The sequence below is a fragment of the Mobula birostris genome, chromosome 9 (genome assembly GCF_030028105.1).
Source record: "Mobula birostris isolate sMobBir1 chromosome 9, sMobBir1.hap1, whole genome shotgun sequence".
In the NCBI taxonomy this organism is placed as follows: domain Eukaryota; kingdom Metazoa; phylum Chordata; class Chondrichthyes; order Myliobatiformes; family Myliobatidae; genus Mobula; species Mobula birostris.
In genome coordinates this window covers 131,045,236-131,070,933 of record NC_092378.1, presented here as the reverse complement: position 1 = coordinate 131,070,933, position 25,698 = coordinate 131,045,236, and the positions used below count along the sequence as shown (strand labels likewise).

Below are 25,698 nucleotides of genomic sequence, written 5' to 3'. Positions count from 1 at the left end.
TGTGCTTCTAATTTCAATTCTCTACTTACAAAAAAAATGAAGGCTAATTCAAAGCTTCCTGAATTTACATTTACAGTAAGAACTGAAATCTAGTTCTTGTTTGAATTCATATCTGCTATATTCACATAACGCTAGAAAACTCCCCAACAGCACCATCTACCATTATCGGCACCCAATTGCCCACCATTGAGAACATCTACCATAAATGCTGCCTAGGCAGGGCGAAAAGCATTATCAGGGATGCATCTCACCGTAACCATGACCTCTTTACTCTCCTCCCATCCGGTAGGCACTACAGGAGCCTCTGCTTCTGCACCAACAGGCACAGGAAGAGCTTCTTCCTTGAGGCTGTGATACTGCTGAACCTCTCATCACAGCGCTAAGCAGTATTGCATCCGTATTGTACTGTCTCAGTACTTTTATATTTGTGTACTGTAGCAATTTTTTTATTCACAGTTATTTTGTAAATAACACTATTCTTTGCATTTCTGGTCAGATGCTAAATGCATTTCATTGGCTTTGTATCTGTACTCGGCACAATGACAATAAAGTTTAATCTAATCTAATTCCACGGTCAAAGTCATTTCAATCACATTTCTTCCCCTTTCTGATGTTTGAACTGAACCTCTTGACCATGTCTTCATGCTAAAATGCATTGAGTTGCTGCCACATGATTGGCTGATTAGATATTTGCATTAATGAGCAGGTGTACCTAATAAAGTATCCACTGAGTGTGAAGTGCCCAGCTCTTGTATTGTCCAGCTGAATGTGATCACTTCTACTTATTAGTCAAAGTATTTCCTGCAATTCTTCCCACTGTTTCCTCATTTTATTTGGCTCTCCCTTGGGATTATTCTTATGTATCTGACCAGCATTATTTCCATATCATCTCAGTCTACGCTGACTCACAAAGCATTTCCATTACCCAGCTAATTTTCCCTCTAACCTGTTCTCCCCGCATTCCCATCAGATTCTGCCACTCATCCACACTATGTTTAATTTACAATGGCCAAGTGTACATCTTTGGGGTATGGAAGGAAAACCATGCACTCAGAGGAAGAATGTGTGCATTTCTTGTGCTATCATTCAAAACTTCCCATTAGTGGAAACATCTTGACATTTACCCAGTCACGATTTCATATCTATCAATTATATCATCCATTCTTCCAAACGCCAAAGAAAATGGATCAATACTATTTAGCTGCTCATGATAGGATCACCGTTTCAAGTCAGAAATTAGTCTAGTGAATCTCTTTTCAAACGGATATTGTACTGAAGCTCTAGTAAAGTAATCATTGACTTCAAAGTTAGTACAGTACTTTCTCTCTTCACTGACACGGCACGACCTGCTGAATATTGACAGCTACCTCGGTTTTACACATGACAGACGATGCGCTGAGGGAGGAGTTGCTGGCTGTGCTGTGGGTGATGTTCTTCCGGAAGAAGTGTTCGTGTTTCCGGGCAGGAGCATGGCGCGAAGGCCGGTCGCCTGTGTTGGCAGCAGATAAACCGAGCACACGGTCCCAGATTAGCCCGTCACAGGTACGTGTCGCAACAGCACCCGCTCACCCGATGGTACCGGGCGCCTCTTGGCTCTGAGGACGAACGGGAAGCCCTGGGAATCCAAGACGGAGTCTGAAGCCGGTGGAGAGAGGGTTGCAGGCCTGGTTCATGGGCAAAGCAGAAATGAGTGCCCGGCAAGCATGCAACCCCCGACCACCGTCCGCCGTCCCGTCCCCCAGCCCCGGGCGAGAGTGCGACTGCGCCCCCCCCCGACCACCGTGCCGTCCCGTCACCCAGCCCCGGGCGAGAGCGCGACTGCGCCCCCCCCCCACCATCTCCGCCGTCCCGTCCCCCACCTCCGGGCGAGAGTGCGACTGCGCCCCCCCCCCCCGACCACCGTCCGCCGTCCCGTCACCCAGCCCTGGGCGAGAGCGCGACTGCGCCCCCCCTCCCCGATCACCGTCCGCCGTCCCGCCCCTCACCCCCGGGCGAGAGTGCGACTGCGCCCCCCCTCCGACCACCGTCCGCCGTCCCGTCCCCCAGCCCCGGGCGAGAGCGCGACTGCGCCCCCCCTCCGACCACCGTCCGCCGTCCCGTCCCCCAGCCCCGGGCGAGAGTGCGACTGCGCCCCCCCCCCACCATCTCCGCCGTCCCGTCCCCGACCCCCGGGCGAGAGTGCGACTGCGCCCCCCCTCCGACCACCGTCCGCCGTCCCGTCCCCCAGCCCCGGGCGAGAGTGCGACTGCGCCCCCCCCCGACCACCGTGCCGTCCCGTCCCCCAGCCCCGGGCGAGAGTGCGACTGCGCCCCCCCCCACCATCTCCGCCGTCCCGTCCCCCAGCCCCGGGCGAGAGTGCGACTGCGCCCCCCCTCCGACCACCGTCCGCCGTCCCGTCCCCCAGCCCCGGGCGAGAGTGCGACTGCGCCCCCCCCCCCCCCACCATCTCCGCCGTCCCGTCCCCCACCCCCAGGCGAGAGTGCGACTACGCCCCCCCCCCCCGACCACCGTGCCGTCCCGTCCCCCAGCCCCGGGCGAGAGTGCGACTGCGCCCCCCCCCCCACCATCTCCGCCGTCCCGTCCCCCACCCCCAGGCGAGAGTGCGACTACGCCCCCCCCCCCCGACCACCGTCCGCCGTCCCGTCCCCCACCCCCGGGCGAGAGTGCGACTGCGCCCCCCCCCCGACCACCGTCCGCCGTCCCGTCACCCAGCCCTGGGCGAGAGTGCGACTGCGCCCCCCCCCCCCCGACCACCGTCCGCCGTCCCGTCACCCAGCCCCGGGCGAGAGTGCGACTGCGCCCCCCCCCACCATCTCCGCCGTCCCGTCCCCGACCCCCGGGCGAGAGCGCGACTGCGCCCCCCCCACCATCTCCGCCGTCCCGTCCCCCAGCCCCGGGCGAGAGTGCGACTGCGCCCCCCCCCCACCATCTCCGCCGTCCCGTCCCCGACCCCCGGGCGAGAGCGCGACTGCGCCCCCCCCCCACCATCTCCGCCGTCCCGTCACCCAGCCCCGGGCGAGAGTGCGACTGCGCCCCCCCCGACCACCGTGCCGTCCCGTCCCCCAGCCCCGGGCGAGAGTGCGACTGCGCCCCCCCCCCACCATCTCCGCCGAGAACGCGATTCCTGGCCGCCCTCTCCTGCGGTGAGTGGGCGACCCGCGACCTCCGACCCCCGTCTCAACTCTGGCACGGTTAGCCTTCCGTCCATGATTACAGCCATTCGGGCAACTTGGTCGTATATCTAGAGAAAGGGAAGCAAGGACATAAACGGTCTTGGCGTTTCTTCTCTAAAGATAAGGCTGTAGAGTTGAGGGTTGGTTTTAAGTCGATTTGACTGGATGTTAAATACTGACTCGCTGTGGACATAACCACAGTTACTACACAAGTGCAGCACGTAACCAGGAAAGCGAATATTTTGATGGCTTCTCTTGTGAAAAGCTATGTAGAAGAGTAAATGTATTTGTGCAAATGTCGATCTTCTTGCCAAGGGTAGATCAAAGAGGTTTAATAAACTTTTGACAGATTGTTCCTTGAGATGATCAGGCTCTTAACACCAGTTCCTGGCAAGTAGAATCATACAGTGTTGTCACAGGCTGGTTGTTGCTTTTGATCTATACCAACCAAGATATCTATCTAAGTTAGTCCTATTATCCTGCATTTGGCCCATATTTGTAAATCTTTCCTATCCATACCTACACAAGTACCTTTTAAGTGTCATTAATGTATCTGCTTCAGCCACTTCCTATGTATCAGAATTAGGTTTAATATCACCGGCATGTCGTGAAATTTGTTGTTCAGGTGGCAGCAGTACATAGCAATATGTAACAATAGAGAAAAATAAACTGTAAATTACAGTAGTGTAGATATATTAAAGAGCTTACAGTAGTGTATATATATTAAAGAGCTAGATTAAATAATGCAAAAAAAGTAGTGAGGTGCTTTTCATGTGTGTAATATGCATTCAGAAATCAAATGACAGAGGGGAAGAAGAACAAAAACAGCTCAGAAGACTCTTCTCGGCTTCAAGCCGGGTACAGGTATCAATTTTGATGACAGACTCTGCCATCTTCAGGGATGATGCCTGGGCAAGTTTAGTCCGGTGGTATTATTAGACTTGCCCGGACATGATTCTGTTGGTTATAATCAATACCTGTACCCGGCTTGAAGCCAAGAAAGAGGTCACTTGTCATATATGCCGGGAAAGAACTGGACCCTTTATCAAAAAACCTCTCATTCCATATACTGGTCATCCTCTGGTCCCTCTGTTCTACAATATTCTCCAATTTGTACTGTTTACTATGAATATCCTACCTTGATTTGTCTTTCCAATTGCAACACATTGTTCTTAGTCTATTTGCCATTCCTCGGCTCACTAATCCAGCTGATCAAGATCCCTCAGTAAACCCTGATGTCCACCTTCACTGTTAAGAGCACTTGATCCTACAAATCACTGATATAGATGACAAATAGTAATGGAACTAATACCAACCCCTGGGAAATACCAATAGCACTGAAGAACAAAGACTTTGCTTCCTGAATACTTTCGGATGTACCTTATGGATTTTGGGCTGATGATTATGAAAACCACCATGAAACTTTCCTATCATGCACCATTCTTTGGAAGTCGCCTATATTTTTTATTTCATTTCATAATTCAAGTCAGTTACAATGTTGCTCACAGTGTAAACTGAGAAGTTTTTTGTCTTGTCCAGGCATGCTTAGGCAGGGCAGATGCTGCATGGCAGGACAGGTTTTAGGGTATAAAAGCAACACACACACACACACACACACACACACACACACACACACACACACACACACACACACACACACACGCATTGCATTTACATGTACAGTGGCATGCAATAGTTTGGGCACCCCGATCAAAATTTCTGTTACTGTGAATAGCTAAGCGAGTAAAAGATGACCTGATTTCCAAAAGGCATAAGGTTAAAGATGACACAATTCTGTAATATTTTAAGCAAGATTACTTTTTTAAAATTGGTGAAACAAATGAAAATCATCAACAAAACGTTTTTAGCTTAGCTGAACTATTGCAAAGTGTCAGCAGCGTTGTGCAACTAAGTATATATTCAGTTTGCTTGTTATATACACCTGTTAGGGTGCATTCTCCAGATACCTTATTAGGTAACCATAGTCTTCAGCCAGGAGTGGATATCATCAGGTGGTCCCCAACCTTCACAGAGTGTTTCCACCCTTAACCACAACACTCTCCAGTTGGTGGGCCGGCTGTGGTGGCCAAATCACTGCCCATCTGTTCCTGGCTTCCAGCTCCCCTCCTGTCACCTACTCCAAATCCAACAAGAAGCTCGTTCTGCCTCTTACCCCATCCTACATGCTGCTTGTTTTTTGCTTGTTTCGTCCAGACCCAGATCTGACAACAACCGCCATGCTGATTTGGCTGGGAAACCTCTGCAGCCAATCTCCACAGGGAACAACCATGCCTGCCGTCCCTTGTCTTTATACTCCTGCACTAAGGGTTGGTACTTCAAGACCTTTCTCTCATGGGCCTCTTCTCATCCCTCCTCCCATGGCACAGTCAGCTCAACCAGAATTATTTTCTTGTCTTCGGTTGACCACAGTACAATGTCCAGGCGTAGGGTTGTGTGCACCACATCCGGGAACTACATCCTCCTTCCCACATCGACCCTCATTTCCCAGGACTTGGCCGTTAGCAGCAGATTGGGCTTTGGTTGTTTGGTTACGAAAGGCCTAGCTCCCTCTTTGATGAAGGTGATGGCCTTCCTCAAGTCTGTGCCAGCCGTCCTCTTCTTGCATCTCTCCCGCTCTAGTGTGTCAGCAAGAGCCAGAAGCACCTTATCATGGCGCTACCTATGCCGTCCTTGAGTTGGAGCTGTTTTACACCCGGACAGTATATGAGCCAATGTCCCCTTTTGACCACAGAGCTTACAGTTCAGGTCCTCTCTCATCCCCCATGTGTACAGATGTAATGGCGAAGGAAGGGTGTCATACACGGATCGCAAGAGGAAGGAAATACGGAAGGGCTCCAGTCTCCGTCACTCTGCCCATGAGATCTTGCGCATGGGCAGATCCCATTTTGTCCAGGCACCCTGGGACCCTTGTTCCACTGCCTTTGACATCCGCTTCTCTTCCTCACAGATCCGTGCTTCAGTCTGTACCATGTCTCGCCTGTTCCTTATGCTTGCGTTTCCCCACTGCTGGAAGTCAACTGAGCCGAGGCCTTGCCGCCCAACGCAGAGGTTGCCAATGATATCACGCAGCTTCAGAGAACACACTGCCTCCACAGCTGCATTGGCTGCTCACTTGCGTCCAGATCTGGTTGTAACGCCTGGTTGCTTTACCAAGATGTCATTGGAATCTCTCAAGCTTAATAAGGCTCTGCATTTTGCCGCCTTGAATTCCTCCACAACAGATGACGGGGGAAGCTGCAGTTGCCCAGATCGAATATAGAGGCCCACTGAAGAGAAGCTTGGGGAACTCCCAACCATCTCCGCAGGTGCTTGTTGGTCTTCCTCTCAATGCCCTCTACGTGAAGGCAGAGAAGAGCCAGAGAAACCTGGGCAGAATGCTGTATTGGTACAGCTAGGTCTTGAATTTACCGGGAAGTCTGGATTTGTCGATCTTCTTCAGCCATTCGTCTGTCTGCTTCACAGCATTGGTGACATTGGCCCCATCTGTCAGTGACACATTAAACCACTTCCCCAAGCACTTTATTGGGTTATCTTCAATGGAAGGGATGACCTTACCCTGAACTTGGAGGCTAAACTTACTATAACTTTGCCCATTCTGATCACCATACACCTGGACTTCTTGGCCTTGAAGGACATCCTCGCCCAAGTGGCTACATTGTCCAGGGTTTCCAATACTCATCTTGCTTGGACATGTGACATAGTTGTTATAGTGATGTCGTCCATTAACCCTCGTAGAGCTGGCTGAACAATGCCCGACTCCAGTGTTGGGCCTCGGGTTACATCTGCTGATATTAGGAGGTTCATTCCCATAATAAATAGGGTGGGGGAGATGGTGCACCCTGTTGGAATCCCCTTCTGGAGGTCCTGCCAACTAGTTGTGAAATGGGCTGATGTAAATCTGAGTTTGAATCCTCCTAGGTAGCTGGTGATCATGTCTTGAATAGCCAGTGGGATGTAGTAGTGGTCGAGTCCTTCTAGGATGAGGTCATGTGGAAAAGACCCACAGGCGTTCACAAGGTCTAACCAGACAACTGTTAGGTCGCCTTTTTTCTGCTTGGCCTCAGGGATCAAATGGCTAATCACTGAGGTGTGTTCCAGACACCCCGAAAAGCCTGGAATACTGACTTTCTGGATGGATGTGTTGATATAGCGGTTCTGCGTCATGTAAGAAGTCAGCCTTCTTATGAGCACAGAAAAGAAATTCTTACATTCCACATCAAGGAGAGAAATTGTCCTAAACTGGGCAATTGTGGAAGAGTCCTCTTCCTTTGGAATAAAGCATCCCTGTGCCAGTTTCCAACTTGATGGAATAGTACCTTTGGCCCAGGTCTTTCTCATGACCTTCCACAGTCTCCGAAGAAGTTTTGGGCATTTCTTACACACCTTATAAGGTACACCGCTTGGGCCTGGGGCAGCTGATGCTTTAGCTTTCAGGATGATGTCCTGGATTTCCTGCCACGTAGGCTCCTTCACGTTCAGCTCAATTGATGGTTTTTCCGGTCTACGCACAGCCCGATTGGCTCCTGGTCCCTCACCCCTCCGTGGGTCGCTGTGTGCCTCCCGCAGGAACTCTTCTACCTCTGGCTTCGAGCTGGATAGTATACCAGATCTTTGTTGGCCAAGAAGAGTCCTGGTGAAGCTGAATGGATCTCTCACAAACTGCGCTTGCCTTTTCTCTTTCTTCCTATTTTGCTGTCGTAGACCCTCCAGAGTTTGCACAGCTTTTCCCGCAGCATACTGGTTAAGTCCTTGATACTTTCTTTTTAGGCCGGTAAGCTGGTTTTAAACCTCTTGTTGAGCATCTTTAATTTGCCTCAAGCGACGAACCTCCCTTTCCCTCCTATTTCAATGCCGCGATAACTCGGGCAGGCTTTTCCGCTCCATTGGGCCGAATCATTCCTTAGCTAGATTGTTCGCTATGGCTGTGAGTGAGTCGATCTTTCTGTGTACTGGACCTGCTAAGGCAACTTCCAGGGTGCCGTCTAAATCATCATCGAACTGCATCCAGGCGATGTTGTCTGACGATCTAGGCCATTTGATCCTGTCTTTCCTTGACGAATGGATTGCAGTAGCGGAAGAGGAACTCACTTGGTCCGTTATTTGGTGCTGAGGCGACTCAAGTACGGAGAGATCTTCAGCTCTGTGGGGTGCTTTCTGGCTGGGATTCTCCTTCGTCTCACTGGATACTAAGTCTGTGCGCTGCACTTGGGTCACAATTGATCCACATCTAGACCTGCTCTGGTGTATCTTGAGCCCGCTGATGTTTTTGCAGACTTTCCCACAATGACACCTTACTGTGAATTCCTCTTTGGTCAGTGTTGTTTGCTTTAGCTTCCTCATAGTCGTGTTTCCTGTCCTGGCCATTGCCAGTTGACCGTCCCTTTGAGTCTCTCATCCTGCCCCCCTCTCGGGAGACTCTGTGGGTATTGCTCTTCGTGTTCAATCGTAGCTTGAGTGGTGCCCTCTTGCGAGTGCTGCCCACATAGTTGCTAATTTCTTGTTTCTCCAAAGTCCTACATGATATAAGTAACCTGAAATTGTATTTGTGTTCAGCTTCAAGTGGTCTATCGTAACCACAGATAATTTCTGAGGAAGCAACACTTTCAAAAAAAAAATTACTGTCCAGTATAGTTAGAGATCTCCAGTCTGATAAACAAGCTCCCATTATCACCAACATACATCAAAGTTGCTGGTGAACGCAGCAGACCAGGCAGAATCTCTAGGAAGAGGTACAGTCGACGTTTCCGGCCGAGACCCTTCGTCAGGACTAACTGAAAGAAGAGCTAGTAAGAGATTTGAAAGTGGGAGGGGGAGGGGGAGATCCAAAATGATAGGAGAAGACAAGAGGGGGAGGGATGGAGCCAAGAGCTGGACAGGTGATTGGCAAAAGGGATATGGGAGGATCATGGGACAGGAGGCCTAGGGAGAAAGAAAAGGGGGAGGGGGGAAAACACAGAGGATGGGCAAGGGGTATAGTGAGAGGGACAGAGGGAGAAAAAGGAGAGAGAGAAAAAGAATGTGTGTATATAAATGAATAACGGATGGGGTACGAGGGGGAGGTGGGGCATTAGCGGAAGTTTGAAAGTCAATGTTCATGCCATCAGGTTGGAGGCTACCCAGATGGAATATAAGGTGTTGTTCCTCCAACCTGGGTGTGGCTTCATCTTGACAGTCACCCTCTGCTTTCACCTTTAAGCCAGTTCTGTATCCAATTAGCTAGCTCTCCCTCAATCCCATGTGACCTAACTTTCCATAGCAGCCTACCATGTGGAACCTTATCAAAGGCCTTACTGAAGTCCATGTAAACTATGTGCAACACCCTGCCTTCATCTAACTTAGTTACTTTTTCAGAAGAACTCAAATTTGTGATACATGATCTCCCATGCACAAAGCCATTCTGACTATCCCTTATCCACCCCAGTCTTTACAAGGGCTGGCATATCTTAAACCTCAGAATCTCCTTCAGTAGCTTACCCTCCACAGATGTCAGTGTTACTAGTTTGTGGTTCCCATGTTCTTTGCAGTCCTTAAGACACAACATTAGCCACCCTCCAGTCTTCCAGCATTTCACCCATTGCTAATGCTGGTGCATATATCTCAGCCTGGGCTCCCAGAATTTCTTCTGTAGCTTCCCACAGTATGTTTGGATGTACCTAGTGACTTGCCTACCTTCATATGTCTTAAACATCCAGTACCTCCTATGCCATAATGTGGACTATCCCCAAGACATCCCTATAAATTATCGCAAGGTTGTCATATTCTTCTCCACCTAAAAACTAGAGACATAACCATTGAGGACCTTACCCATCTCCTGAGGTTCCACACAAAGAGAGGTCCTATTCTGTCTTTGGTTACTCTTTTTCTCCCTTGATATACTTATAAAATCATGTTTGTAGGGTTATTCGCCAAGCCTGCTGGTTAGGTTGCAAATGTTCCATCGCCTTGTCGAGGTGACATCGTCAGGGCACAATTGAGTGTTATTGCTGGGGGTGGTTGGGTTTATATTGGTCCGACTCATTGTTCTGTTTGGTTGGCTTCTGGGTCCCAGACAATCAGATAGCTGAATGGTTTACGCTGGCCTGATTCCCTGGTTATCAGTCGTTGTGAGCGATGGTTCCTTGGGTGTCTGCAGCTCATCCCTCAGTCCCGATCCTGCAGGTGCAAAGGTTCGTAAATTGTGTCCAGTTCAATATGCTTGTTACTAGAGTCTTCCATTGAGAACCAAGTTTCTAAGAAGTCTCTTGATTTCTTGTTTTGTGCTTCTGCTAGGGTTTTTGTAGTTACCCAGATGAACTTCTGACTTTCTTGGTCTTCATGTTCTGAGATGGGTGACAGAGGATCGTGTCTTCTTATGGCTAGCAGATGTTCATGTAGCCTTGTGGGTAGTTTTCTCCCCACCTGCCCTACAGAGTGTTTGGGGCAGTCTCCACATTGGATCTGGTATATTACGTTTGTTCTCTCCATGTGGGCTGTTGGACCTTTGGGTCTTGAGACAAGAGATTTGATGGTTGTGCCGAGTTTATGTGCTGCCATTATTCTGTCTACTTGGAGTACTCTTGCTGTCATTTGGGAAATATTTATGATGTACGGTTGGGTTAGCTTTCTTGTCTGTTGAGTAGGAGTTAAATGGCTGTTTCTCCGGACGTGACGCCTTCTGATGAAGTATTTTGGATAGCCATTGAATGTGAGTACTTTGATAAGGTGATTTTCTTCTTTCTTCTTGAGGTCTGCGCTGCTTCAGTTTGTTTCCACTTGGTTGAATAGCATTCGAGTGCAACTTTGTTTGTGGCAGTTGAAGTGATTGCTGTGATAATCGAGGATTTGATCCATATTTGTCCCCTTTTGGTAAACCAATGTTTTCCAGTGGCATAGACCTCGAGAAGAAAATCACCTTTTCAAAGTATTCACACACAATGGCTGCAAGCAAGCAGCCAACCAGAGCTGCCAATCTTCTCTTTCACTTTGTGACGGGATACTGAATTATCCCTTATGGACTGTGCCTTTAAAAATAGAGAGAGAGAGTGTACAGCTGTACAGCACAAACAGCTTGGTACCGAGAGAGAGAGGGAGAGAAAGACTGCTCACAGTTTGTTTGGGATTTCTGCAAGGACACTGCCAGCTTCTGAGTTCCTACAGAGAGAGAAGGGAGGAGCTACTTGATGGACAGCTGGTGTTCAGCATGCTGAGATAAATACAAGGTCAGCTGGTTGTTAGACAGACATGGTTTTGGACACTGGATGAGCTTTGTTGTATACCCGCAGAAAGGTGGGTTTCTGGAGGATCGATCAGGAGAATTGATCAGTGGCTCTCGCAATGAGGAAAAGGGGTGACCGGTGGGAAGTTACTAGTGTGTCCAACCCTCACCTGGGTTGATAACTCCACCACAGAAGACGGTCCCCTTGTTGTAGTCACATTCGGTGACTTTTAAAGGATATCGGAGGACAACGAAGAATCGACGGCATCAACTTACCTGAAGAACTAAACTCTCTCTCACCCTCTCTCTCACCCTCTCTCTCACCCTCTCTCTCACCTCCCTCTCCCTCTCCCTCTCCCTCTCCCTCTCCCTCTCCCTCTCCCTCTCCCTCTCCCTCTCCCTCTCCCTCTCCCTCTCCCTCTCCCTCTCCCTCTCCCTCTCCCTCTCCCTCTCCCTCTCCCTCTCCCTCTCCCTCTCCCTCTCCCTCTCCCTCTCCCTCTCCCTCTCCCTCTCCCTCTCCCTCTCCCTCTCCCTCTCCCTCTCCCTCTCCCTCTCCCTCTCCCTCTCTTCCCACCCCTTTTTCCAACACTACCCAACTCAATAATCCAAACTGAACTTTAGCCATCATCGTAAGACATATCCATTTACCTCCTAAGCTTGAAGAAGCTTGGCTTTTATATACTTCCACACTTATATATGCATGAACTTTGCTAACCTGTTTGATTTATCTGATTTTATATTACTGTATTGCGTAGTTACTGATAAAGTAGCGTTAGTTAACAGCAATACCAGACTCCAAGATGTTTTCCATTTCTGCTGCTTCTTTAACCGGTTACGGGTTATGTAACAACTTATAAAATCTCCTTGAAGCATACTTTGTCAACCCTGTCTCATGCCCTCTTTTTGCCCTTCTGAGTGTACTCCTGTATCCCCAAAAGTCCTCCATGATCCAAACTACCTATAATACCTGACCTATGCCCAACTTTTCCTGACAAGAGCATCAATATTCCTCCTCGTCCAGGGTTCCTGACAGCCTTGTCCTTCACTCTACCAGGAAGATGCGGATCATGAGTTTCTGACACCTCCCACTTACTTCCCAATTCCCATTGCTTGCAAGCAACCTATTCCAATAAACTTTTTGCAAGGGTCTTTTTTAATACTGGCAAAACTTCCCCCAATTTGGAACTTGTGGACCAGTCCAAAGACGTACTTGTTAGTAGGTTAATTTGTCATTGTAAATTGACCTGTGATTAAGTTAGGGTAAAATCAGAGGTTGTTGGTGGTTGCTGGACAACACGGCTGCAAGGGCCTATTCTGCACTGTATCTCTTAATAAATAAATATTTTGACACTAATAGGACTATGATCTATGGTCCCAAAGTGCTCTTCCGTTGACACCTCAGTAACTTGTCCTGCCTTATTTCTCAAGAGTAAATCAATCTGTGCCTTCTCCTTAGTAGGGCCTTCTGTATATCGTCTGAGAGAATTTTCCTGAACACACTTAACAAATTCCATACCATCTAAGCCCTTACCACTATGCCTTTCATAGTCTATATAAGGAAAGTTAACATCTTCTACTCTGAAAACTCGATTACTCTTGCAATCTCCCTGCAGATTTGTTCCTTTAATTTCCATTGCCTGTTAGTGAGCCTATAGTACAACAAAGTGACCACCCCCTTTTAATTTCACCCATAAAGTCTCACTGGATGATCTTTAAGTAATTTCATCTTAGACTATTACTTTGACAATCTTCTTAATCAGAAATGAAACTGCCCTTCCTTTCTCCCCCACCTCCATCCCACCATAACACCCATACCCTGGAACATCTAGCTGCCAGCTTTGCCCCTTCCTTAGCCTTGTTTCTGTAACGATAATATCCAATGCAGCTATTCATGTCCTCAGTTCGTTTGCTTTACCTGTCAGGCCTCTTGTGTTGAAATAAATGCAACTTAATTCAACGTTCTTTCTTCACTCCCTGTCATGCTGCTGCCTGTCTCATCTGCAGACACTGACATTGAATTTTGTCTCATCTGCCTCACTTCTGATTTGCATCCTCCTCCCTCCCACCAGTTAAACCCTCCTGTGGAGGTCCAGCAGATGCTCTCATTACTAATCAAGCAAGAAAAAGCTAGTCATTTGGAAAGTTTTAATGTAATCAAACCAATCAACATGGTTTTACAAAGATAAATCATTTGACAAATTTGCTAGAAATCTTTTGAGGCTGTAACAACTAGTGTTCATAGGAAAGAACATATAGGTGCAGTTTATTTAGATGTCTGGAAGGCATTTGACAGGTTGCCACATAATAGACTGGTGCTTAAGAGTTCCTGACAAGGAGATATGTTGAACTGAGGAAAGGAGGTTGACATTTGGGCTACGGTTTGCAGGAATTGAATGGCAGATCTTTGAGGAAATAAATGTGTTGTAGATTCAGAAAGAGGAAAGAGGAAGCTGGATACAATTTACAAATAATTGTTTCTAATTTTCTGAAGGTTTTCATTGACAATGTTGGGTGAGAGTGAATTCCTTAATTCCCCACCAAGGAAAACTGTTCGATTTGGTGGAACTGTTTCTGAAACTCTAAAGAAGTATAAGCAGGTAAACAAATTAAAATACTTCTATCTGCATATAGGAAATTTCATTGCCTATTTGGATGTTTGATTTGTATTCTGCTTTTCTCTTAAGGGGGATGCTGCAGATTATAATTTGCTGATGACTCAGCTGGTTGATCCCGAAATAAAGGTAGTGTTTTTAAACTTGTGTTTTTTTATCAGCTAACATTTTGTTTATTTGTCCTTGAACCCTTGCAATTACTAACCAATCATTATTTGATTCATATATCATTATTATGACAAATCTAATACCACATTTGCATCACGTCAATCAGTCTAGTGTAAATCTGGAGCCATTGTCTGATTTGACTTCTTAATGAGGTACATTGATACCTCTTGAGCTGATTCAGTGATGCTCCTGTTACATCTTAACACCTTTAAAATCTTTTCGGGAATGATCTTTTCAGGCTCTGCTGTGTGATGCACGATGCACTGTTAGGACCACTACGTTCAACATTCATTTTATTTGAGAATTGTGCAGCTTGGCTGGGGCATTGTCTTCATGACTGTGATAGCTCTTCAAAGTAACTGATTTGCTGTAATACATTCCCTGGGGCACTCAGAAGATATTTTTAGACACTATATAAATAGATTTTTAAAAAATACTTCAATCAGTGTCTTGGTGTACTGACAGAAGTTAGATGAACTGATTAGCTGTCATTTCTGTCAAAGTTTGAAATTTCTGATTCTATGCATATCTCTTCTCAGGATGATCAAATAATCAACTGGCTTCAGGAATTCCGTGCCTCTGTAACACAACTGACAAAAGATTTTGAGTATCTCGTTAGCAAAATACTGGTTAGTTTCTTCACATTTTATTTCACAAATAGAATTTTTGCTTTGCTTCACTGTAGACTAGCATTTATTGATGGCTTTGTTCTGTAATTTTGCCATTTTGATATTTTGTCTTGACAAGATTTGTTTAAGATGTGTAAACTTTCATATTTTATTGAACTAAGTGCCTTATCTGATTACTTAAATGTATTTCAGAAGCTGCCATGGTTATGTCGAAGTGTGTTGGTGGTTGAGGAATACTTGGCCTTTTTAAGCAACTTAGTGTCAGCACAGACAGTCTACCTGAGGTCTTGCCTCAATATGATCATCTCCAATTTTGTACCAGGTAAAAATGTATTTGCTTTATTTTTAATATAGTAGTCATAGTCATATTTTATTGATCCCTGGGGAAATTGGTTTTCATTACAGTTGCACCATAAATAATAAATAGTAATAGAACCTTAAATAGTTAAATAGTAGTATGTAAATTATGCTAGTAAATTATGAAATAAGTCCAGGACCAGCCTATTGGCTCAGGGTGTCTGACCCTCCAAGGGAGGAGTTGTAAAGTTTGATGGCCACAGGCAGGAATGACTTCCTATGACGCTCTGTGCTGCATCTCGGTGGAAAGAGTCTCTGGCTGAATGTACTCCTGTGCCCACCCAGTACATTATGTAGTGGATGGGAGACATTGACCAAGATGGCATGCAACTTGGACAGCATCCTCTTTTCAGACACCACCGTCAGAGAGTCCAGTTCCATCCCCACAACATCACTGGCCTTACGGATGAGTTTGTTGATTCTGTTGGTGTCTGCTACCCTCAGCCTGCTGCCCCAGCACACAACAGCAAACATGATAGCACTGGCCACCACAGACTCGTAGAACATCTTCAGCATCGGCATCAATGTATTTGACAGGGTAGCCTATATTTTAAAAAGTGTATTTGCTGGGTTATGTGTTTCAGTTGAAGTTGGTTATCACTTTTTCCTGATCATCTTTGAACCTCCAATTTTTGTTCTTGATTAATGAAAACATTTTTGGGAAATGTTTTTACTTTTGTCTGTCTTGTGCCAGTCTAAGAATTTCACCTCTAGCGGCACAATACAAATGTCTCCAGCCATCCCTCTTAATCATGGCCTCAGTTCTGAAAACCAACAAAATAGAACTGTGAGCTGCAGGTAGTGTAGGAGTTAGCATAATGCTATTACGGTGCGAGTGATCTGGGTTCAATTCCCATTGCTGTCTATAAGGAGTTTGTACATTCTCTCCGTGATTGCATGGGTTTCCTCTGGGTGCTCCGGTTTCCTCCCACATTCCAGAGAGGTATGGATTAGTAGATTAATTGGTTACATGGATGCAATTGGACAGTGTGGGCTCAGTGGTCTGGAAGGGCCTTTTACTGTGCTGTACCTCTAAATAAAAAATAAACTTAATTTTTTTCATGTACTTGTTTTTCAGTGCAGAATGATTTTGTTGGGTGTGTGTTGATAGATTTGCTTTTGTAAACAACTATAATCTACAAACTTTTTTACCCTTAAGTTTACTTCCTTATAGATCATTGCCTTTTGCTGAAAGTGCAGATGATTTGGTGGCATTTTCTGTAGCTGGCACTTTGAAAAGTTAGTGCTGATTTTGAACCCAGTAGCACAGAGACAAAATGGGACTGATATTCAACTGAAGTAGAAGAGATTTTCTGAAGTGGGAACCAGTGATTATTTAATGTGGCTGACAATGGGCAAGGTCCTGACTTGCGATTTGCAGTTTTGGACACTATGGATTGGAAAGAGGTAGTAAGAGGGATCAACTCAAGTTCTGAATGTTGATGTCTAATGTTTGTGACCCCATGCTTTGCTGGAGTAGTGGAAGGCATGAAATTGTATGTTTTGAATCTACATAAACTATTGTCACTTGGTAGTGTGGGTTTGTTTCATTCACTAAGCAGATACATAGACAATTCGGAAAGTAAATGACAGGTGAGAGCAACATCTTGAAAATGGCTCGATGATATTTGCTTTGTGGGAAAGTTTGAAAAGTTGTTATGTGATAAATGGGAGAGACTGACGACTGTACTGGATTTACTGGAGTGTGACTTATTTTGAAAAGTAAACTAGACATCTGGTGAAAAGTAGAAAAACAATTGTATCATTTTGCAGTTGATGGTAAACTCTTCATTTTCATAGCCCAATATTTTAAATATAAATCCTTTTAAATCTGTGCTTTATAGCGAGAATCATTATCCAAGAAAACGGTGTGGATATCTCGGACTCTGAGGACGAAGATGTTGGTAAGTTTTCTTAGACATGTTGCTTGAACAGTGAATACAAATCATTGTTTTAGTATCTGTAATGAGTAAACATATTTCCTGAAAATTTAAACTGATACCTAAATTAAAAAGCATAACATAATGAAGCACGTAGTCTAAATTTTATTAACAATATTCCCAGTGCAGTTCCAGTCTATGGTAACTTATGCTTCAATGTATTATCTTGACAGTTTCATTTGTTATTTTCTGTCCTTATAGATTTTGCATAATTGATTTTGTATTTACTGTTACGTCTCTGATTCAGCAGACTTGTCATTTTGAATCATCTGCGTTTTGGCCTTAATTGGTGATGAAAGTTATCATCTGTAGGGATTCCATGACTGATGCCCCATGCACTTAAAATTCCCCTTTTTAAATTGAACCTTTTTTAAAAAAAAAAATAAAAGGTTTCTTTCATTATATTTTGGCCCTTATCCAAAAGCCATGAATCTCCAAGGCTTCAACCCTTGAAGCCATGAATCTCCAACCCTTCGTCCTGACGAAGGGTCTTGGCCTGAAACGTCGACTGCACCTCTTCCTAGAGATGCTGCCTGGCCTGCTGCGTTCGCCAGCAACTTTTATGTGTGTTGCTTGAATTTCCAGCATCTGCAGAATTCCTGTTGTTTGGGAATCTCCAAGGCGTTACGCTTTGGGAAAAATCTTTAATGGACAGACTTGAAGTTCCTCTGCAGCCCAAGTATAACGTTTTGTAAAGTATTCAACAGTCCATTTGGATTATGTTAGTCAGTAAGAATTTTACATTTCTCTTGGAAATTAATTTGCAGGAACTATGGATGTGTGAGGCATATTTTGTTTTTTCTACAACCTTTGAAAATAGGAGTACGTTTAGTACAGGATACTTTCCATATGTAATTCATTCATAATGTGAGTGTATCACGAATCTCAGTAATGGTTCTTTGGTATTCAAGGACAACCATCTTGTATCTGTCATTCATTTCTAAATTAATTAGTTTCATTTATCTTTATTCAAGAGTGGATGCTTTAAATTTGATACTGTAATGCTTTATATTCATGCCTTTAAACTCAGTGTCATTTATGGTTCCTATCACTTCCATTGGATTTTTTTTTGCTGCATTGTAGGTGACTGTATATTGGAATTGAGAGCAATAAAATTGGCAAAACAACAGAGATAGAGTTCCCCTAGACCTTGACTTTCATCTTACTAGCCTCCACATCCAGCATTTCTGCCAGCTGCAATGGGATCCCATCAGAAGATACTTTTTCCCTTTCCCACCTCTTTTTGTCCTCTGCAAGGATTACTTTATCCTTGACTTCCTGGTCCACTTCTCCCTTCCTCTCTGTCTATCCTTTGTCTCATCAATTACCTTTCTACATTCCAAAACTGGCAGTGTTTGTGTTTCTGTTTTATATCCTCCAATTCCCCTACTTGGCTCCATCTGCCTTTTCCTCATTTGCTTCCACCTATCCCCCACCTGTCGCCATCTACCAACGTCCTTCACCCCTCGTTTGTCTACCTACTAGCCCCTGTCTCATGCCTCTCCCTTTCGTCTTTCACCTTGTTATCTTTCTTCCACTCTCAGTCCTGATGCAGAGTCTGAATCCAAAACATTGACAATTCCTTCCCCCTTATGGATCCATTGAAATTCTCCAGCAGTTTGTTATTGCCAAAGTAATTGTTACTCCGCAGAAGGAAGATATTAAGAACTTTTACCTCATAAATTGTACTGAATTATCAAAACCTGCAGACAGTGGATCCTATCTTGTTGTTGCTACGTTGCCTTGGGGAGAAAATCTGGATCTGTTTGATAATCTATAGTTCTGCTGAATCTAGGTGTTCAGAATGGTGGGTTTGTCATTGTGGACCAGCCCTTGAATGTTCTTCAACCAATGCTTATGCTAAATGTTTCCTATGTTTTGAACAAATGTAATGTATTGCATTGATTTTCAGAAGCATTGTGAGGTACCATTAATCATTTTCTTGTTCTGTTCATTTAAGTTGGGAGTACCCTACCTGGGGTCCATGGGCCCCTCGGTTAATGGTAAAGCTCCATGACACAAAAAAAGTTTGGGAAGCCCTGATTTAAAGGATATATCTGCCATGCCTTATTAGCAGTTAGAAATTCTTAACTTATTTTTACTTTATAGATCTTTCCCGAAATTTTGACATCTGTCATCGAGCTTTGCAGATGATAGCAAAATATGTACCCTCGTAAGTATCTCGTATTGCTATTTAGTTAATTTGTACTTTCAGTGAGTAAAGTGGAACAGAGTTTAAATGAGCGTACACAATGAAGGACAATGGAAAAGCAGTTCTTTTTGCTGATTAATATATTTGCTTTATTTTCTAAGTTTAATGAAGTGATAGATAGATAGATAGATATACTTTATTAATCCCGAGGGAAATTTGATTTCGTTACAGCCGCACCAACCAAGGATAGAGTGTAAATATAGCAATACAAAAAACCCTAACAATCAAACAACAAAATGCAAAACTATGCCAGATGGAAAATAAGTCCCGGACCAGTCTATTGGCTACATTGAAGATATAGATTCTCTGTATTTCTCTTTGACTGAGAATAGAATTCCTCATTAGCTCAAATTTTGATCTCATAGCTACTTTTAAATTTTTCTCATAGCATTATCATTAACTATTTTAAAGTATATTTACAGGACAAAATAATTCATCGTTTTAAAACCTAACTATGTTTAGAACTGGCTGGTTTGGGCAAAAATTTTTTTTTTGAAGATGAAAATCTCTTGGGAGAAGTTTGATTTTATAGCTCTAATTCTTTGCATTCTTTATCAGAGTTAAAGCCCAGTCCTGCTGAGTGTGCTATCTGAGTGAAGCAGATTAGTTTTCCTTTTAGTACTAATGAGGCAGTGAGAATGTAAATGCTGGTTAGGTATTAGCAACCTAGTGAGTCATTGAGGGTGAGATTGGGTAACAGGTCAGTGAACAAAATTGGATGCAGATAGTTGTAATACAGTTTGTTGTACACTTCTAAATTGAACAACAATTACTTTAGGACTCATTATGCAGATTGGTTTTTACTTAAACGTTTTGTGTGGAATCAGGACAGTATTCCGTTGTTGTGCTAATCGTACTTAATGACAATTTGGATTTTTACTTATTCTGAATACTTTCAACTCAAGATTTCGTATTTGGATTTATCTTGTTGGGGCTAACTCTCTGAACTGCATACTGTACTTCACAACACAGACAAACTGTTGGATCAACTGAATAATTTGACCCGATTTTATAGGTTGATGCTTAAGATAATTTAGTTTATAGTTACTGTAGTTCAGAATCAGAATGGTATCACCGGCATATGTAGTGAAATTTGTTAACTTTGCGGCAGCAGTACAATGAAACACATAATACACAAATGAAAAACTGAATTACATTAAATGTATATTCATTAAATACATATTTACAGTACGCATTAGGTATGCTAATCAAATAATTAGTGAAAGTGAGTGCAGTGACTCAATTTGAGATTTGTTGCTGCAATTTGAATTAATGTTGAAGGGTTTTCCAGTACACCACTAGTAGATGGCAGTGTCACACTATGTTTTCTCTACCCATTAGTGTGTAAGTTTTGTGTTGCTTAGATATGTTAATGTGTTAGCTGTAGTCTGGATATAATAATACACCATGTTTTTTAAAAAATTTGGATTATTTAGATTGCTCCATTAGGCTTCTCAGGGATTAGCCATTATAATATAAAATGCATTTTCATAATTAAAATATTAAAATGCAGCATTATTAAGTTCATTTTTTTTAGTTTATCCTATGGAAGGCTGAAATGACTCTAAGAGAATAGAGTATAATTTGGTAAAGCACATAAATATGTACGATTTCAAATATTTAATGGGAAGATGGTTCTTTTGCAGGTTCATCAATGTTTCACTCCATTCTATAACTATATTGTTGACTTCCACTTTAAAATATACGAAATTTCCTTGGGGCAAGAGGATTTTCATGTGTATTTCTCCTCTTTATTCCTCTTTTGCAGTGATTATTTGTTTCTCATTGTAATTTAATAGTAATTTTTTATGTCTTGCACTGTACTGCTACCACAAAACAACAAATTGTTCTTTTGTCGCTTGTTGGGTGTCCAATGTTTTCTTTCAACGGGTTCCACGGTGTTTCTTTCTTTCCTGGCTCTCTGTGGGAGGATGAACCTTGGGGTTGTATTCTGTATATGTATTTTGTTAACAAATGTACTTTGAGTCTTTGACATAACACAATTATCAGTGGTAACAAAACTGATTCATTCTCTGGTTGAGCAAGTTTGGATGCCGTAACTGGAACAGAGTGGCTATAATTAAGCAACACACATCAAAGTTGCTGGTGAACGCAGCAGGCCAGACAGCATCTCTAGGAAGAGGTACAGTCGACGTTTCAGGCCGAGACCCTTCGCCAGGACTAACTGAAGGAAGAGTTAGTAAGAGATTCTTAGGAATGTTATGTGCACAATTAAATCTTTTACTAACTCTTCCTTCAGTTAGTCCTGACGAAGGGTCTCGGCCTGAAACGTCGACTGTACCTCTTCCTAGAGATGCTGCCTGGCCTGCTGCATTCACCAGCAACTTTGATGTGTGTTGCTTGAATTTCCAGCATCTGCAGAATTCCTGTTGTTTGTGGCTATAATTAAAATGTTATGGTGTCTCATAGTGGAAGGACATTGGGAAAGTGATTGTGAAAATTTCTTATTGTTTATTTGTGCATTTTAAGTAAAAATTAACAAGTTGATTTGGAATTGTTCATTGTTTCAATTGACTGCTTTTAGGCCAGCATAGGAGAAAGCCTTTGGTCCCTATTGTTTAATCCTTCCTGTTTGTTCTTGCTTCAAAGAATGATGCTTTCAGGCATAAGAGTTTGAGTAATCCCTGATATAAATTAGTAATGAATAAACGGAACAAATCACTCTTTAGTATCCAATCTTTTTGAGTCTTGTGATGTCTCGTGATGTTTTTCCATATTAAAGGTGCTCAACAGATGCCTCTTGTTATTTGTGTGGGAGCTCTTCAGTTTTACAATTTCCATATTGAACCAAAGCTTCTTGTTTTCTCTTGGCAGAACACCACAATTTTTGATGCCGATACTAGCTGAAAAGTTTCCGTATGTTAACAAATCCGCCAGAACCCTGGTGCGTAAGTTTAATTTTATTATTTAATTCAAGAACATAGGACATAGAACTGTACAGCACAGTATAGACCCTTCAGCCTACGACGTTGTCCCAACCCTTTAACTTTAAGCTCAATGTAACCCTGGTCTCCCACATAGTCCTAAATTTTTCTGTCATCCATTTAAGAGTTTCTTAAATGTTCCTAATGTATCTGCCTGTACCATCACAGAGCATTCCACACACCTACCAGTCTCTGTAAAAACCTACCTCGTAACATCCGCCCTATACTTTCCTTAAAACACCTTAAAGTTATGCCTCCTCATATTTGTCATATCCGTGCTGGGAAAAAGTCTCTGGCTGTCCACTTGATCTATGCCTCTTGTCATCTTTTACACCTCTATCAAGTCACTTATCATCCATCTCTCCAAAGGGAAAAGCCCTAAAGTAAGTATATTTGTAAATGTTTGTTACTTAGTGAGCCTATCAAATTAATTATAACTAACTTAATGTGACTAATTGTTGCTAGTCAGTGATTAAAGTTTTTTTAATTACATCGTTCCAACCAAACCATCAATTTTCTGCCCAACTCATCTATGCAGAATAAGAGGCCCATCTGAGCTTGTTCAATTTGCTCATATTTGACCCATATCTCACTCAGACTTTGATATCCAAATGCCTATCTAAATACTTTTGAAGTTTTGTTATTGTACCCGCCTTACCCACTTGTTCTATATATGTATCACTCTTTGTGTGAAAAGTTGCCCTTCAGGTTAAATCTTTCCCCTCTCCCCTTAAACCTATGTATTCTGGTTCTTGATTTTTAACCCTATGATAAGGATTGTGTGCATTCACATTATTTATGATGCCCCTCATGATTTTATAAGTCTCCATAAGATCACCCCTCAGACTCCAGCACTCCAAGGAATACAGTCCAAGCCTGGACAACTTTCCCTTTAACCTCATCCTTTGAGTCCTGGCAACATCCTTGTGCATTCTCGGCGGAAACTTTACGGCTTAGCGGTATCTTTCTTGTACCAGAGTGACCAAAATGCTTACTGTGATCTTACCAACATCTTGTACAATTACAGTATAATATCCAACTTCCATCTTCAATGCCTTGACTGGTGAAGGCCAAGAATGCCAAAAGCCTTCTTCGCTACCTTGTCTACCTGTGATACCACTTTGGGAACAATGTGATAAATAAAGCTAGCCATTAAAGATTTTTGACAGATTTCAAATAAGTTGGATTGATAAAGGGGTGCCAACAATATGGATCCTGAAATTGGGAAATGTGTTTTCTGTGTTTTGGATAATGTTAACAGTAGCAATAATGCTACAGAAATGGTTACAGTAATTATGACCAATGTGATTAAGTTGTATAATGACTTGATGGTCCTAGCTTTGCAGAGAAATTTAACTTTGGCATTAACAAATATTTGTATTTGAATGTTTCAAGCAGGGATAGTTTAATAAATCCAGTAAATTTGTTGTGTTGTATTTTCTTCCATATGTCACAGCATTTTTTTCCTAGGCTATTAGCATTAGTTGGACTGCTTCCTTTTTGTCAGAAGATGAGAATTAACAAAGAATAACCTTCCTTTGTGTTAGCCAGATAGTTATCATCAAGTGTTTTAAACTGAAAAGTTATAGTTTTGTTAGAGGTTAATTCTTTTAATATGATATTAGAAAGCTAATATGGTATGAAGTTTAAAGGGGTATAAATACATGTTTCTTATCTTTTTTCTTAGGAATGTTATGTGCACAATTTACTAAGGATCACGATATATTTTCCAGTGTTGCGCCTGGAGATCTTGGAACTGGTCGTAGAAAAATTATTAAAGCTGGATGTAAGGAGCTGAAAGTAAAATTTTTAACTAGTGCTTGTTGATGTTTCTATGGAACTTCAGGCTTTAAAGTAACACTTTTCAAAATTTTAAATGCTATTTTGGAAAAAATTGTAGTTTAAATAGATGCTTGTCTAAGAACTGTCATTGTCTGTCACTCGGAAAAGGACACTTTTTTATTCCTACTCTGCTTCCTCTCTCCCAATTAGTTCTCTATCCATATCAGTACTTGGTACTCAATCCCATGTTCTTTAATTTTGATCATCAGTTTCTTTGTGAAAGTGTGAAAACCCCACATTCTCAGAACTTCTTTAATCAACTCTACGATACACAATAGTTACAGAGAATTTGTCGGGCAGAATTCCCCTTTCAGAAATCCATGGTGACTTGGCCACTCCCATCACTATATTCCAGATGTTCTGCCATTGCATCTTTAGTGTCATTTTCCTCAGTATCAATATCGGTCTTCAACTTGTCTATAAATTCCCTATTTTTATCACCCTTTTTTTAAAAAAAAAATGCTTGCGAGACATTAGCTAACTGTCTCTATTATTAAGAAATGATCCAGAGTCTGAAGAATGCTGGAAAATGACCCTATGTATCCATGATGGTCGTGAGAGAATAAGGTGTTTGGAAGCAATATTAAACTGTGGCGACAGCTGAAGAAAGATATGTTGGCATTAATTTAGAGGGGACTTGCACCATATCCTGACTAATATTATCTCTCAATCAACATTTAAGAAAAAAACTGATTAAATTACCAATGACATGGGAGCCAGCTGTGTGAAAATTGACTCCCATGTTTAACAAATTTCAGTGGTGACCAAACTGAAATAATTATATTTGACTGCAAAGCAGTTTTGGATGTCTGAAAGAAGGAAACCATTAAGCAAAACCAAATATATATTTTTTTTACTTTGCTTTGGAGAAAGGAAAACTACAACCAAAAGAAATTTGTGTTATCGATACACTGGGGAAGCTCTAATGGAAATGGTCTTAATGGTGTTTATTATTAATGAGGCCCCAACTTTTCTTTAGTTTAAAATCAATTAGGTTTCAGCTTTTGGGATGTGTAATACTGGTCCTTTGACTTTCTTAGGTGAATGCCTCACGCAATGATATTGAAGATGCAGAAGAAACTGCTGCTGATAATGGGCCCTCTTCGTGCATAGAAGAAGGCCTCTTTGATATGGTAAGTATTTTGGCTCTTAAGATTTTCTTTTAACTTGATAATTGAATGCAAACAAATGAGCTATTGCTCAAGTCCTCTCATTATTGCCACAAATTTACATACACCTACAATGCTAAGTCCTTTAACGAACTTCTCCCACTTTTATTAGTCAGGGTGGGTCATAAGTACCTTTCCTCATTTGCATTGATACTGCCGTCCTGTGCATTTTAGGTAAATGCTGGAGGTGATACTGATTAGTTTTTAAATATTAATTTGATAGCACAGAATAGTACTTGATAAGCCTTTTAAGTATGAGTTGGTAAATGATATAGATTAGAATAATGATGGAGTTACCACTGCTCAGATTCTAAATGAGAAGTTCTGACGGCTGCCTTTGGAAATGTAGGTTAAACATGAACATCTGGGAGTCATTGTCATTGATACAAAGATTCTTAATAGGATGTGCTGTTGTGGATTTCTCTGATGTTATCAG

At 43.0% G+C, this 25,698-nt stretch overlaps 1 protein-coding gene across 1 annotated transcript in view; it reads left to right on the top strand.

Annotated features, from left to right (window-relative positions):
- Positions 1–1,436: 1,436 nt before the first annotated feature.
- rrn3 (RRN3 homolog, RNA polymerase I transcription factor) overlaps positions 1,437–25,698 on the top strand; it is a 41,546-nt gene continuing 17,284 nt past the window's right edge. The window contains exons 1-10 of the mRNA XM_072268833.1: positions 1,437–1,542; positions 13,880–13,985; positions 14,073–14,129; positions 14,708–14,797; positions 14,990–15,119; positions 16,999–17,058; positions 19,204–19,267; positions 22,142–22,211; positions 23,939–24,037; positions 25,134–25,226. Of these exons, the coding sequence (XP_072124934.1) occupies positions 13,893–13,985; positions 14,073–14,129; positions 14,708–14,797; positions 14,990–15,119; positions 16,999–17,058; positions 19,204–19,267; positions 22,142–22,211; positions 23,939–24,037; positions 25,134–25,226 (756 nt within the window). The 5' untranslated portion in view covers positions 1,437–1,542; positions 13,880–13,892. The remainder of the gene's footprint in view (positions 1,543–13,879; positions 13,986–14,072; positions 14,130–14,707; positions 14,798–14,989; positions 15,120–16,998; positions 17,059–19,203; positions 19,268–22,141; positions 22,212–23,938; positions 24,038–25,133; positions 25,227–25,698) is intronic.